This window comes from Mirounga angustirostris, unplaced genomic scaffold (assembly GCF_029215605.1).
Source record: "Mirounga angustirostris isolate CCGP_5_RB_7025 unplaced genomic scaffold, mMirAng1.0.hap1 SCAF_1, whole genome shotgun sequence".
Classification (NCBI taxonomy): domain Eukaryota; kingdom Metazoa; phylum Chordata; class Mammalia; order Carnivora; family Phocidae; genus Mirounga; species Mirounga angustirostris.
The window spans coordinates 66883711-66899269 of NW_026991709.1; the positions used below are offsets into that span (position 1 = coordinate 66883711).

The 15559-nt window shown below is 42.6% G+C and overlaps 1 protein-coding gene across 1 annotated transcript in view; it reads left to right on the forward strand.

The window, feature by feature from the left end:
• Window positions 1–12474, forward strand: part of SLC49A4 (solute carrier family 49 member 4) — an 82485-nt gene extending 70011 nt beyond the window's left edge. Inside the window, exon 9 of the mRNA XM_045903001.3 lies at window positions 1180–12474. Coding sequence (XP_045758957.2) covers window positions 1180–1295 — 116 coding nt within the window. The 3' untranslated portion in view covers window positions 1296–12474. The remainder of the gene's footprint in view (window positions 1–1179) is intronic.
• Window positions 12475–15559: the final 3085 nt, after the last annotated feature.

Consider the following 15559-nt stretch of genomic DNA (forward strand, 5'->3'; position numbering starts at 1 on the left):
GCAAGTCGCGAGTTCATGAGCCAGCATTTTTGAATAAGCATGTTCTTGATACCATTAAACCAAGTAACAAGAGAATTGCCTGTTTAGATGATTCCTCTAGGTTTTCGGGTAATTGACGTTGTACGTACCGTTTATGCTAGTAGGAAAAAAAAGACAACTAGAAAGAAAGAAACCAAGATATTCACAGTAGTTTCTCTGATGGTAGAATTAGGATTAATTTGTTATATTTCACTTTATTGGGTTTTTTCATGTATTTTCTTTTTTTTTTTTTAAAGATTTTATTTATTTATTTGAGAGAGAGAGAATGAGAGAGAGCCCATGAGAAGGGGGAGGGTCAGAGGGAGAAGCAGACTCCCTGCCAAGCAGGGAGCCTGATGCGGGACTCGATCCAGGGACTCCAGGATCATGACCTGAGCCGAAGGCAGTCGCTTAACCAACTGAGCCACCCAGGCGCCCTTTTTCATGTATTTTCTAACCTGTTTTACAATGATTACTACTTGCTGAGAACTAGATATTTCTCTCCAAGAAAATCTAAAAGTGTTATCTCCAGATTCGGGTGATTTTCTTATTTGTCTTTCTAAACTGTCAGATTTTTTTTTTTTAAGATTTTATTTATTTATTTATTTGCCAGAGAGAGAGAGAGCGCAAGCAGGGGGAGAGGCAGGCAGAGGGAGAAGCAGGCTCCCCGCTGAGCAAGGAGCCCGATGTGGGACTCGATCCCAGGACCCTGGGATCATGACCTGAGCCGAAGGCAGACGCTTAACCATCTGAGCCACCCAGGCACCCCTAAACTGTCAGATATTTCTAAACAGAGACAAGAGTGATAGTGATAGAGGGCATTTAAAAACAGCGAACAAATGTTTAAAGGTGATTTTTTTTTTCCTTTGGAAGAATAGATTTTTTTTTTTTGCCACCAAAGTCAAAGTGGGTTAAGTTGATGAGAAGTTATTAATAATACTGATTAAAACTATTGCACATGAAAGTGGTATAATACACTGCAGGTCCACACCTAGACTCCAGATCGCCACTGTTTCTTGAAAACCGGTTCTCAGGCCTCCCACAATGCATTTATTGTTGTTACACATGCTTTTGGCTGGGGGAGCACAGTGCTCATGGCATACAGGTGGTATTCCGCTGGTGACATATGAATGCTTACAACTGCGTGTTTTTGTCTTCCAGAGTTGTCTTGGTTCAACTGGTGCCTTCCCGGGTCGTGTTTGCTCAGTCTCCTCCTCATTCTGTGCTTCAGGGAATCGTATGACAGACTGTATCTTGATGTGGTTGTCTCAGTATAATGGCACGAACGTGAAGGAATTTAAAAAGGGACTGGAAATCATACTGCATACTGCACATTTGCTTGGAGTTGCACACCTAACGGGAAAAACAAAAGGAGAAGAGAGAAACTTCACTCAGAGGTTTTGTTAGGTTACAGATGATCACATTCATTTCATGACTACTAGGTAATAATAATGTGGGACTTAGGGATACTAGGGGATTGAAAGACTATAAAATGGCACACCTGTGCCTGGTTCCGGGGTCGGAAGTGTGGATATCTTACACGTAAAGCACTACCTAAATAATGTCCTCTATGTTTTGTGCCAGTGCTGAACTACTGATTGATCATTTGTAATTATGGAAAGAAAGAAAGGGTATTTGTCACATACCTTACCTAAGTCACATATCAGAGTAGGAAGAAATGCCACTAACTTCTAAAGAAGTTTAAACCCTCTATCAGATTTTAATTATAAAATAGCCAAGAGGTCTATCGATGATCAAAATTAGCCACGTGTACACTACGTTTTTTCTAATAAAGCCATTTCTTATATGACTCCTTATTTTTAATTAGGTCAGAAACCTTTGGCCATCTTTATTACGGTGAACAAGTGCTTCCCACTGATTTCAGAGCACATACTTTGTGTCTCGATCTCAACTTATCCTTGTTTCTGTGAAATACAATTTCATCTACTAGGCTCTTAAATAATTATATTAAAGGTGACTAAATGTTCGGTATAGTCGCATTAAATACTGTATGAAAAATGTAATTCCGTACTGATTTAGCACTTTGTTAAAAGTGAAATGACAAATCACATAGAACATTCTGTGTCTTCATGCTATATATACATATACATGTATATGTATATATATATATGGTGGCATGGGATGTAAAGTCCAGTAAAGTCCAGCACCAGCTATTATTCGCTAGGGTTGCAGTTTATTAAATGACCCTTGTTTGAAAATAACAATTTCTAATGTTGAAACTTCCAAATCTGTTGAGTGGTTTCTGGATTACATTCTTGTATTTCAATTCAGGTTGTAAAATACTCAATTCTGTATGGAGTCCGTACATTTGAGAAGGCGATCTTTTGCCAGTACCTGTTTTCTTTGTATGGATGATAGTTTTTTTAAAAATGACAGTTACTCATTGGACAGCTCTCAGACATATATTTCACTGTGACATAAAATATGCTCCAATGGGATTATGATACTACCACTGTTCACATTTACATCATTCCCCTTACCCAGGAAACCCACACATTTTCCCAGAAAGACAAGAACAATACTTTCTTTGCCTTCATTATTCTCAGCTTCCTTCAACCCCCTCTCTTTTTTTTTCCTCCCTTGAAAGTATATCTTCATTGTCAGCTAAATACATTTTTATTTGTCTTTCTCTGGACAGAGTGCAAGCCAACTCCTCTCTTAGCCTTGGTGGTAGAATGTGGTTAAAGAGAGCTAGTTAGCCCTCCGCTCTGCTCATCTCACCACGTGTGCACACACCCTCACACACAGTCCCAAATGCTCCCCCTTCTCCCCCTTCATAAGGCCAAAGCTGTGTGGGAACTCACCCCGGTCTCAGAGGGGGTCTAAGCCTTCTTCTGAGATCCTAAATTGTGCTCCTTGAAAAGTAAGAAATTCAGCCTCTGTCTTCCATCACCTTTAAATCAGCCCCTTTATAACCATCCTGCTAACTTAGCATCGAGAACTGAAGGAACTAAGGAACCTGCTAAAGAGAAGAAAGCTAAGGAACTTGCTAAGAGAAGAAAGCTAAGTAGTTCCAGTTAACTCTGTCACCCTTCAATAAAAGGAAAGCAGGATTCTTGAAGATGATTGAAAGCCAGCCACTATGGATATTAGCAGTCCATGAGCCGGTGCTAAACTAACCCCCAGCCCTTCCTTTTTGGATAGAAGACAGAAAGGAGAGGGAAGAACTAGGAAGTATTTGGTTTTAGTCAGAACTATTGTGTTTGAGGACACTGTATATGAAATTTTGCTATAATAAGACATGAAGTAGAACATTTTAATTTTAGTTAATTCTACTTTTAAGACAAAGTGAAGAAAAACACTTTAAAAATATTACCTAAATGACTAGTTTAATGACATCCCATGTGGGTAGTGATGAAAAATTCCTACATTGTACCAGACACCAACCATTGTTTTTAGCACACATGAAATGAGATGAGTACTTCCGTCTATTCTATCTGCTTACCCCTCTGGCAGACGCTTGTTCTAATCACAAACTGCAACTGTTTTAAGTCATCAAAATTTCATATACCAAACCTGATAGAACTAAAGGGGAGAGAGGACTACACATTATTCATTTCCCTGAATATTTCAAGTCATATGCATTTTTTACTTGTTATTTCTAGCATGCATCACAATAGACCAGCTGTTGTCTTTGTACTTTCTAAACAGACATTACAGAGTCCCAATGAAATTTTATAACGAAAGAAGTCTGAACCCTCTACTAAGCCAAGCCCCTCATTTTAGAATTTATAGAAACAATCCCACAGAGGTTCAGGGTCTTGCTGAAGGTCACAGTCCTAGTTAGTGACAGAAGTAGAACCAACTGAAACCCACACCTTGTGACTCCCAAAGCAGGGTTTTTCCCTACTTCACAAAACCGCGGCTTAATTCAAACATTTCGGGGGGTTTGTGAGTACTCCTCCATGTTCACACATGGTGGGGCTCCAGAGCAAATCATCATTACTCAGTATGGAAAGTACAGGGATCCAATTAAGGTGACTGGTTTTTAAGTAAGATCATTCTGTTTTCTTCATCCTGTTGGTGCTCTAACATCTCTGAGTCTTCGCTTGCAGGGACGTGATATAAAACGATTCTGATGAATAATTCAATCCTCATAAACCAAGTCAACAGCATTAATTGGTAAGGACATGTTGTAGTGTAAGTTCCCCGTGGCTTATCAATGAATACTTCACAGTTTATGGGAAGAAACATTTTTTAATATGGTCCGTGGTCGAGGTATAGGCACAAGATAATTACACACACAAATGCATTTCACTGGAGGATGGAGCTAATAAAATAACAAGAGGGAATCAAGTTCAAGTAGGATTTTGTATGTTTAAGCATATATGGCTTCAGGACCAAGCTTTATCATAGATCATATATTTATGCTTAATTATTGAGAATGTTTACAGCTTGTTTTTATGAAGCCCTTCTAATGAGGGATTCAGCTAAGAGATTTTAAATTGAAGAGATTAAATTCCCATCTACTTCAAATTAGGGGTTTTTTACTCTTATTTTTACTAAAATCTAGGCATTCATCTTGCTGGTTACATAAGTAGTAGCTACATTTTAAACTCAAGATCAAATACGAATGCATAGTAAATGTGCTTTAAATTAATGTTAAAAATCACATTAATTCCACACTGAATTACTGTGATTATACCATTTTATATAGCAAGTGCAAAAGAAAACTATGAGGAAATTTGATGACACCTATTTTGTGGATCTAGGAAAAACAGAATTCCCCTTTAATTTAGAATTATACAGAAAGGGACAAATTAAAGCTTATTTCCATACTATCAAAGAATTCGCTACTCTGTTCGGAAAATATAAGCAATATTCCGGGGGCATGTAGTGTTGGACCATCCCAGAAGAACAAAAGTTGACAGATTTTGGGGTGCTCTTTTAACAGCATCCATTGGGTACTTTGTACTCAGTGGAAGTAGTTGTGTGCTCAGTAAGCGGACGCCTTGGCTGCCCCAAGCGCACGTGTCCTCTCAGGTGTCTGAGACTCTCCTAGGTCTCTGCTTCCTTGAACTGACTTCCCGGCACAGGCTTCACCCTGAGCCCGTCCCTGAGCTCCGAGGCGGAAGCCCAGTCTCATTCTTGACTATGACTAAGGCCATACGCCTGGGCTTCCCTCTCCTGAGCAGGACGCTAGCATGAGTAAATCCAGAGAGATTTAACGGTTCTTCCCACAGCAAGTCTGATAAATTAGAATATTCCCTGAAATGGGAATGACAGAGGTCTCAAACAAGCTTCTCTAGTTATTACCTGTTGCATTTTAGAATATGGACTGTTTCGATAGCCTTATGTAGTCTTTCTGTTGTGCCTTGGAAATCTGGAAGGCCTCAAATGATAGCTTTCCATCTCAACCCACACTCAAAAAGTGAGAGCAAAGGTTACTCCCCCCTAGCTGTTCTGCTCATTCAACAAGGGACACTTACACTTTTTTTTTAAACAACCAAAAAATGAAAGCATGGAATTCATTTCAGCAACTTGATAAAATGTTAGAAACGCATCAAACCATTTTAGCTCTAAAGCACACATCACAGTGCTCTTGGGGCTCCCTCTGGGCACTTCTCGTCTGTAAGGGAGGCTTCCACAGTCTTGACCAGAATGGCAGGAATGACTTGGAGACACTTTTCATTTACCTAAATGTTAAAAATCATACTTCTACTTCATACAACTTAATTTAGGCTTTTTCTAATTCAGATTGATTTTCTTCCCATTGAATCAAAGAGATGATCTAATCCAACTACCTCATTTTACAAATTAACAGAGAACCTTTGAAGTTCAATGCCCCAGCCAAGTTGTAGCAGATAACCTGAGTCCTAGACCAGCATTCTTTCCATAAGTGATGAATGTGGTGACCAGAAATAAATTTTTTAAGTAATTTCTTCATTTCTTTTAAATTTTTGAAAATTAAACAAGAAAATCCATGAATGTATATCCATTATAAAATACCCAGTACAGAAATAGAGTGAAGTCTACCTCCATACAAACACGTGCTGACTATCCATTCCCCTTCTCCAAAGTATTTCCTTATTAATCTTTTCAGAAATTCTTCTGTGCTTTCACATACGTATGTATAGAAACTTAGAGGGGATTTAAAATTAAGTCATCTAGGGAACTGTTTCTTAGACCGTGTTGGCATTAGCTTTTGGGGGGCAGAAGCAGGAGTTTCTGAGATCCTTATTTCTCTCCCAGATGAGTCTGTATCAAATGTAGGAGTAGTTAATAGAGACAGGTCACAAACCTGGTTGTGTACCATCAAACTCTATCATATCCTAAAGTTTAAAAGTGAAATTTAATATGCAATATTCTGTTTTTCTTATTGGAAATTGAGTTTCTGTTTTTATGTGGTCAACTAGGGCCCACATACTGCGAGAGAAGAAAGTGAATGACCCACACCCGAAACCCAAATTAATTTTCTCGACAGGGCTTCCTTGGCTCTTTGTCTCAGGAGAGACACACAACCGTATAGAAAGCAAAGAATCAAGAGAGTAAACTGTGTGATTCCATTTTTTTAAAACAATAGCTAATGAAGATTCTGGTGATCCTTCCTATTTTCCTGGTCACTTTCCTTAGCTGTCCTGACTCTCACACTACCCATAAAACGGATGCATTGTAGTAGGACAAGAGTGTAGCTTGGTTTGGTCACCTCTTCCTTCCCTGCCCTCCTTCCCATCCAGCTTTCCCCTTTCCGGTTGCGTCAGATTTTCCGAGTTACCAGCATTAGAGAGGAAAGCTGGCCAGTTTCTTCATGAACTAGACTAGAGACACCCAGGAGCCCCCGGGCCTGGCAGGTGTCCCAGGCCTAGTGTCTTCAGCTGTTTGACCTTGAGCAAGTCACTTCATTTCCCATTTATCACATCTCTGAAATAAGGGAGCCAACAAAGATATTCCCTAAGGTCTGTTCCAGTTCAAAAACTCAGGTCTGTTCTTATTTAAGTAGGAAAAAATGACGAATGACGGAAGCAGTCTCTAAAATTGCAGACCTTCCCAGCACCGTCATGTTTCCATTTGTGCAGTGGCCCTCCTCCTGTGAATACATGGACTATTCCACTGCACACGCTAGACGAGAAGAATTGGCTTTTTCATTGTATGTGGTAGGAGATAAGCTACAGGTGCTGTTTATTTCCCCCAAAGAACTTTGTATATGAAATGCATCAAACACATCAAAATGTATCAAACACAATAAGAGAGAGATCTGCCATCTGATGTTGAGACAGCGTTCCAGAAGCCAGGTCAGAGCACTGCATTTGCTCGCTGGAATCAGGCCAAACCAGGAACCCATCCTTTGGCTTGGTTTGATTCATTGTGAGTCAGGGACGGGTTTGCACCTGTAGAAATCAAACTGTCAGATCAGATGGTAAAGCCCATCCTCAGGCTTATGTATCTAGAGTCATGGCACCAAAGGATTGATTGTAAGTTGCTTTGCCACTATGTCATCCTCGACATGGCCACATTCTGTCAGGAGAGCTGTGCGGATACCTCACAGAGAGCAGAGCCTCAGCTTGTCAAGGCCGGATCTGCGTGCAGGTATTAGTAAACAAGGCTTCACTGAGGCTCTGATGTGAGCACAACAGCTAATGGAGAAAGGAACCGAAAGAAGGGACCAGGCTGGGAGTCAGAAGGGACCAGTCTCTCGCCAGGGCAGCTGCTGAGCACCCTTGGGGCCTTTGGCAAACCACCTGTCCTCTCGGACTTCATTTTCCGCACCTCTAAATTAAGAGGGTGAGAGTAGATGTTCCTTTGGCTGAAAAGTTTTCTACACCTAGTGGTCACACGTCACCGAAAGTAGAAGACGATAGTAGAGTGCACTACCTATCCCCAATACTTCCAGTTCTGCATTATCATCTCAGATAAAGGCGGAAATTCTACAGGGCCCTGTTAGCTGTTAGTGATGTGCTAACAGGAGCCGGGCAGTGCAAGAAACTCAGGCTGTCAACATACCCGTTTATTCCTTCCCTCGTCCTTCTATTCATTCTGGATAGAGTAATGATATGTGTGCAGTGTGTGCCTGTGAAGAGAATCAGAAAACCAAAGATGTTTCTATCCTTCAGGACCCTTTAGACATATTTTAAAAACCATAACACTCTCCTGAACTAACAATTAAAAGAAAGATTGACAGTTTCCCAAATCCTTAATTACACACAGCAGGCACCTAAGTACCTTTCTCATACCATCATTAACCATAACTGATTTCAAGGAAAGAATATTTTGTTCCATTGAAATTTTCATCATAGACAGAAGCTGTATCTATCTGGGAGCATGGAATCAATTTTGGCATTAGGAATCCCAACCTCACCATCACGGCTGGCTTACTAGTCCTTCAGGAAGTTGGGAAGATTGTTGGCGCCTCCATTTCCTCTGAAGACAAATTTAACAAATGCATGCACACTAAGATACCCATATTCATAAGGCCTTGTGAGTCTCCTTTCTAAGGGGAATTTGAATTTTAACAAAGAACAAAGACTAAACACCAAAAGGAAGGATTTCTAATGATAGAACTTGGGATTTCAGCCTGTCAGATAGAGAAGGGCTAGTCTGGGGACTGGAGTCTTTATGGGAGCCCTTCCGGTCTCCCCATCTGCGAGTGAACCCAAGCACACTTGATGCATCACTAGTGAAGTCCCAGCCTCTGAAGACTTTGCAGAAACCCAAAGAATGCTAAAAAAGGGGGGGAGGGGGAGGTTTTAGTTCTGCAGATGATTTTATTTAATACAAATGTCCCCAATTTCAAATTTATCTCCCTCTCCACCAGGAATGTATCCTTTTGGAGGCTTTTGAAAATTAAGTTTTAGGAAAATTCTGCCTCCCTCTTGCTAGATGGCATCTACAAGTCCCAAACAACATCGCTTCCTTTGACCTATGCACATAATGTGCTATTTCTGTTTCGGTCTGTGACTCGGAGAACGTGCCTGGCAGAAGTCAGGAGAGCTGATTGCTCCCACCTCACCTGTCATAGGACGGGGCCTGTCCAGTGGAATTTAGCTAAGATGAGGGGGTGTGTTGGGGTGGCCTCTTTCTTCTTAGTTCTTTCCTGAACTCACTAATTCACATTGTATTGTTCTTCCTGATCTATAAGTTATTGCTGAGAAATTGTTTTAGTAAGTGACAGAGATGTCTCAGATGCAGCCATCCCTCTCCTCCATAATCCCACTGTCCTTGCGGCTTGTGCCCTAGAATCCTTGCTCCATGTCCCAAGGAAAGTAATTACATTTGTTCTTTTCAGGGAAAAAACATCAATTGATATGTTAGCCCTGACACCTCACCCTCTTTTATCCCAAAATAGAGAAGCCCTTCCATATTTGTTGTCGTTTTCACTCAAGCTTAGTGTCAATCTCCAGGCAGGGCGACTCCATGCTACCCTTCTGATGCCTGTAATCATCCTTCCACCTAACTGGGAGAAAGGTTATTCAAATGAACCAGCTACTGATTTCCTTCCCATCCAGTCTTTTATCAATATTGCTCTACCAGTAAATTCTTTGTTAGCTAGGTCCTGGAATTTATTTCATGTTTTTTTAAACTTTAATTTTTTTCTTACAAAATTGCTTCTTTTATCTTAGAGCAGACTATGATCTTTTTCCTTCTGTGTACTTTATAATACAATTTGTACATAATGGAACATTCTAAAATAAAGTCAGGCAGGGATTTCATCATAGCCAATATTAAATGCCGGGAAAGGCAGATCATATTTAAAAAAGAAAAAAGATCTAGGATGCAGGAGGCTGGATCTCGTAATTCAGCCAGTATGTTTGCAGATCCTGCAGCATGCTGAGCACTGGGCTAGGCGCTGAGGTTGTAGAAACAATTAAGACAGTGTCCTGGCCCTCACATTCATTTTCCGATGAGTCCATTCATATAAACCGTGTAGTTCAAAGCTAGCAACACCCCCCAAAAGGCTGCTAGAAGCTTTGTCACTTATTTCTACAACTGTCTATGGGATCTTACTCTATTTGGAAGAACAGGTTCTAAATCCTGTTTTCTTGGGCCATGACGAATCCATGCGTGTCCCTAACTTCATGGAGTATAACACACTCCTGGACAGCTTTTGAAGGGAAAGGCAGAGAAATCTGTTTTGATGACTTGAGAAGGGGAGAAAGGGTTTAGGAAAGCTAACAAGCTTCCAAAGATTTCCCACCTGTTAGTGCTCTTTCAGACATGGGACTGGGCAGAGGGAAGAGCCTTCTAGTAAGGAGGAGACAAGGCTATGTAAGGAGGCCCAGGAGACCACCGTGGAAGAGTCAGTGAGACGTAAGCCAGGCCTATAGGCATGTGTTAATATATCTGCTGAGCAAAATTGGAGAAGGAGGTTTGGAGGCAGAGTTGTAGTAGAAGCCAGATTCTGGAAAACAGCCCCGAAACTGGCTTATTCTCACTGAGTCATCTGGCTCAGCCTCCTGCCTCCAAGTACATCCTGCCTGTGGCACGTCTGGCCAACTGCTTTCTCTGCTCAAGAGGGCTGGAGATTCTACAACTTCCCTGTCCCTGTGCCAGAGCCTCTCCCCATTTGCACTGAGAACTTCTTGCTTTCAAGGAATGGAGGCCAGAGGGGGCTGCTCAAGAAACAGTGGCAGAGGGAAGCCAGCAGAACAGATCAAGGCAGAGGGCCCCAGGTAACGAGGGATTGTAGTGGTGAGGGAAGAGTCCCCACGGTTCCCACTTCGCATTGGCATTCACGCAAGCCGGCGGGAGCGCTGGAAGGCGGCGCCCGCCATCTGGAACCGCCCCCCCCCCCCCCCCCCCCGCCCCGCACAGATGCCCTGTCTGGCATGGTGGGTCTCCAGTTCTGCTCTGAGAAAGCAGTGGGAACAGACATCCATCGCCTCCCAAGAGGAACTGCGTTTTACTCCAAAGGCTGTAACTTTAACAACCCCCCTCCCTTCCATCCTCCAAGGAATGTTCTGTAATTGAAGGCATGCCTTTGAAACCTATTGTGTTTCATGCACTCTGCCAGCATAGTTGCTTTTCATGCCAATTCTTGGATGCAAAGAAATCTTGAGTAGTCCAAGTGGACTTCGATCCAAGTAAAATTCCCGTCTCTTACTCCATTCAGACTTCTCCGTCCACCTCCACCCTCTCAGTCACTCTCCTAGAAGCAAGCCAGAAAGCCTGTCCAGCCAAAATCGCTATCCCAAAGCCCAAACACTTCGTTGTTCGCCTTCTGCTCCTAAGTCACCACGCATTTGGTCTAACTTTATAGTTCTCTGGCTTGAGCGGCCGTGCGCTACCTGACAGAGCAGGAAGGCAGGCCGAGGCCGGGGCAGCAGGTGGTAGGTCAGGTGGCTGCAGAAACAGAGCAGGTGCAGCTCCTGGAGCAGGAAACTTCAACAGTCCTATGGCCACCACCACCCATCCGGGGAGTGGGAAGGGGGGGACTAGCATGCCAAACAGACTCCCCCATTCTCATTCCCCGGGGTTCCTGTAGGTCACCCTGCCTTCAGCCTTGAGGCTCCCTCTTGGCCTTGAGTCGCATTCCTGTTCATGCTCCCCACCCCCCACCCCCACCCCCATTGTCTCTGGTTAGTCCAAGGCTGCAGTGAAGTCCCTGATTCCTTTCATTCAGTCTATGGAAAAACAAAGTCCTTTCCTGCCGGGATCCGGGTCCACCCTGGGAACGGTTTTTGGCTGAAACTGCTACAGTTAAACACAAGAAGTTCTGATTACAAGAGCAAAATAGCGTTCCAGCAGGCTGCAGCCGATTCACTGCTTCTGGGGCTCTAAGGAGGAGAATGGGTCAGGGCTGGGCCAGAGGACTGAGCATAGACCAAATGATCTCTTGAGATTCCTCCCAGCTCCAGGACCTGATTTTTCCAATGGCAACACTAAGATCTAGGCAACACAAAGATCTAGACTCTTTGACAGCAGGGGCCCCACCTCTTATGACACCGCATGTGCTCGGGCAAACTTCCTCTTCCCAGCACAAGACATGGTGTAAATATGAACAGGTGCGGGGGGAGCTTAGAATCTGCCCCCACGGAGCCTCGGTGCTGGCAGGGGCGGGGGGGGCGGGTTGTGTGCATACCTGCTTGCCCAGCTCTGTGACCCAGTGGGTCTATGCAACTGTCAAAGCGTGAGTGTGTGTGATAAATGCCCCTCTGACTCTCACAATTTAGGAGGTGTTCTGTGCGTTTTTAAACAACTCTTACCATGTAAAGATTGTATTACATTTTAATAAAAAAATTTTTTTTGCATTTTACTTTTTTAATATTTGGGGTTTTATAGACTTTGATTTTATGGCCAAGTATACTTTTGTAAGGAAATGTTGAAGTCTTGAATATTTTTATTCTTTTAAAACTATAGTTAATGTCAACTGTAAGCACTGATAAATAGTATTCATGTGCAATTTTCCCTCCTTTTCATCGGGTCTTTTTAAGAAACTATGTTTTGGCAAAGCGTTTTATTTAAAAACTCTGCTTCACTTTACACATTGTGAAGACTGAAGATTCTGAAAAATAAAGATGCATTTAAAATCTCTGTGCTGTTACATTGTGGAAATGGTAATGTGCATTGCTTTGCCAAAGTGGTAATTAAATGTTTAATGGTTTAGAACTCCCAGTTCAGAATGGGGGTTCTAGTCATTACTCACTGTGCAGGAGCTTCCATATAATAAGCCTCCGCTTCTTTGGAGAATGCACATTAGAATGGTGATCGCCTGTTCCGTTAGGAAATACGGTTACATTGATGTCATAGTTACTATGCTGTGGTTTTGCAATAAATGTGGATTGAAAGCACTCGTGATAAAGTGGTCCGCATTTTGTTTTTAATCAAACTCCAAATGGCAGTAGAAGTGCAGCCAAAGCTCCCTGAGCATTTGGGCAGCGAGATACGGTGGGAAGACACGAGCTTGGGAGCAGGATAGGCTGGGCCGAATCCTGCTCCTCTACCAACAAGCCCTGAGCCCTGGGAATTCTTTCATCTCTTTTGGGGATCCTGTGCTCTCCTCCATTAAAAAAGCATAATTAGGGACACCCGGGTGGCTCAGTCAGTTGGGCGTCTGCCTTCAGCTCAGGTCATGATCCCGAGATCCTGGGATCGAGCCCCGCATCAGGCTCCTTGCTCAGCGGGGAGCCTGCTTCTCCCTCTGCCTGCCGTTCTCCCTGCTTGTTTGCTCTCTCTCTCTGACAAATAAATAAAATCTTTAAAAAAAAAAAGTATAATTAACATGAAGGAGTGGGATAATTATACTTACCTCACATGGATTTTGTGACAATGGAATGGAGCAGTGAACAGAATGGTCATAAAGCACCGGGCACATCTTGGTGGCCTGCCTGATAAGTGTTGTTTGCCTTCTTCCTTTCCTTCCCTCTTGTATCCCTCCCAAAGTCTTCATTTTAATTTTCATTTAATTTAAAAATATATTTGAGGTAAAATTTGTTGACCCTCTGAGTAAGGCAATAGTTATTAAATCCATACATATTTACTACTACCTCTAATTTATCATAGGTGTTAATTCCCAGAAAAATTGATCACAGCTGGATTGAAAGAGTATTTGGGAAATGTGACAATGTTGTTGATATAAGTATGCCAAACTATTAGTCTACTGGAGATTCAAAGGGATTTGCCTTTGTGGAATTTGAAACAATAGAACAAGCAGCAAAAACTATTGAGGTAGGTCCAGATCCGTTCACGAAAGCATGGAGGATTCTCCTTTTTCACTTCCAAAGCAAGCACATCCACAGTTAAGTGGTGGGGAGCCCAGGCTTAGAAAAACTCGGAATGATGAATGTCCTTAAACCTTTTGGAGGCATGTTTTTCTTAAAACTTTCTGGATTAGGGGCGCCTGGGTGGCTCAGTCGTTAAGCGTCTGCCTTTGGCTAGGGTCATGATCCAGGGGTCCCGGGATCGATCCCCGCATCGGGCTCTCTGCTCCGCGGGAAGCCTGCTTCTCCCTCTCCCACTCCCCCTGCTTGTGTTCCCTCTCTCGCTGTGTCTCTCTCTGTCAAATAAATAAATAAATAAATAAATAAATAAATAAATAAATAAATAAATAAATAAATAAATAAAGTTTCTGGATTAGTTTCCAAACAGTCCTGTTCTCCTCTCGAAGGTTTCAAAGTCTTCATTTTTAAAAATACAGAAAAGCATATTGCTTTCTTTACTTCTTAATATAGAACAAATTGTAACTGTGTTTTTATTTTCTCTCCTTAACATTATATCATGAATGTTTTCCCATGGCCATGGAAAAATTTACAATTTAAAGTATCTAATTTTATTGTTGGACATTAAGACTGTTTCTGGGGAGATTTATTCTGGGGAATACATGTTGTATATTTATCCTCGACCTAGTTTCTGATTCTTTTCTTAGAAAAGATACCTAGAAGGAGAATAACTTGGTTCAGGTATGAGGACTTTTAGCTTCTGACAAGTATCCCCATATTAACTTAATTATTTATCCAGCTTAATGGAAAAAAAGAAGTGCTACTTCTCTACACTCACTTCTGACACCAAATATGCAGGGTTTTTTCACACCAAGCAATTGTCCGATTCTCATCAGATACCAACAGGTTTGGGTTTTTTTGGGTTTTTTTTTAGTTTTTTTTAGTTTTTTACTTTTTAACGTAAACCCTACCCCCAACATGGGGATCGAACTCATGACCCAGAGATCAAGAGTCATATGTTCTAGGGCACCTGGGTGGCTCAGATGGTTGGGCGTCTGCCTTCGGCTCGGGTCATGATCCCAGGGTCCTGGGATCGAGTCCCGCATCGGGCTCCCTGCTCCTTGGGAGCCTGCTTCTCCCTCTGCCTCTCTCTCTCTCTCTCTCTGTCTCTCATGAATAAATAAAAAAAATCTTAAAAAAAAAAAAGAGTCATATGTTCTCCTGACTGAGCCAGTCAGGCACCCCCAGACACTAACAGTTCAACTCAATCGTGACACTAACTGCCTGGAGTTAAGGTAGACCCCACAGGTTAAAGGCTCAGTCTCATAGGAGTGCCTCCCTATCCCCTACTTCAGACACCAACTGCAAGTCCAAATTGTCTGTCACCTCTGCTTCTGACCAATAAAAAGCTATAAATCAGGCGTTCCCATGACCCCATCCTCAGGTTTGATAATTTGCTAGAAAGGCTCACAAAACTCAGGAAAACGGTTTGTGTACTAGATTACCAATCTATTGCAACAGAATACAACTCAGAACAGCCAGATGCTAGAGATGAATAGGACAGGGGCTGGGGGAAGGGGCAGGGAGCTTCCGGGCCCTCTCCAGGCTTGGCACCACCTCCCAGCCCTGCCACGGGATCAGCAACCCCGGAGCCCAGCTCCAGAGGCCCTTCAGTTAGGGTTTTTAATGGAGGCTTCGTTAGGTGGGCGCGATTGATTAAATCATTAGCCATTAGTGATCAGCTCAACCTCCCGGTCCCTCTGCCCTCCCAGGAGGTTGGGGGAGGGGCTGAAGTGCCAACCCTCTAATCACGTGGTTGGTTCCCCTGGTAACCATCCCCGGTCAAGAGGCTAGCCAGGAGCCCCCAGCCGCCAGTCATTCATTAGCAGACAAAAGATTTATCACATTAGAGATTCTAAGGGCTTTAG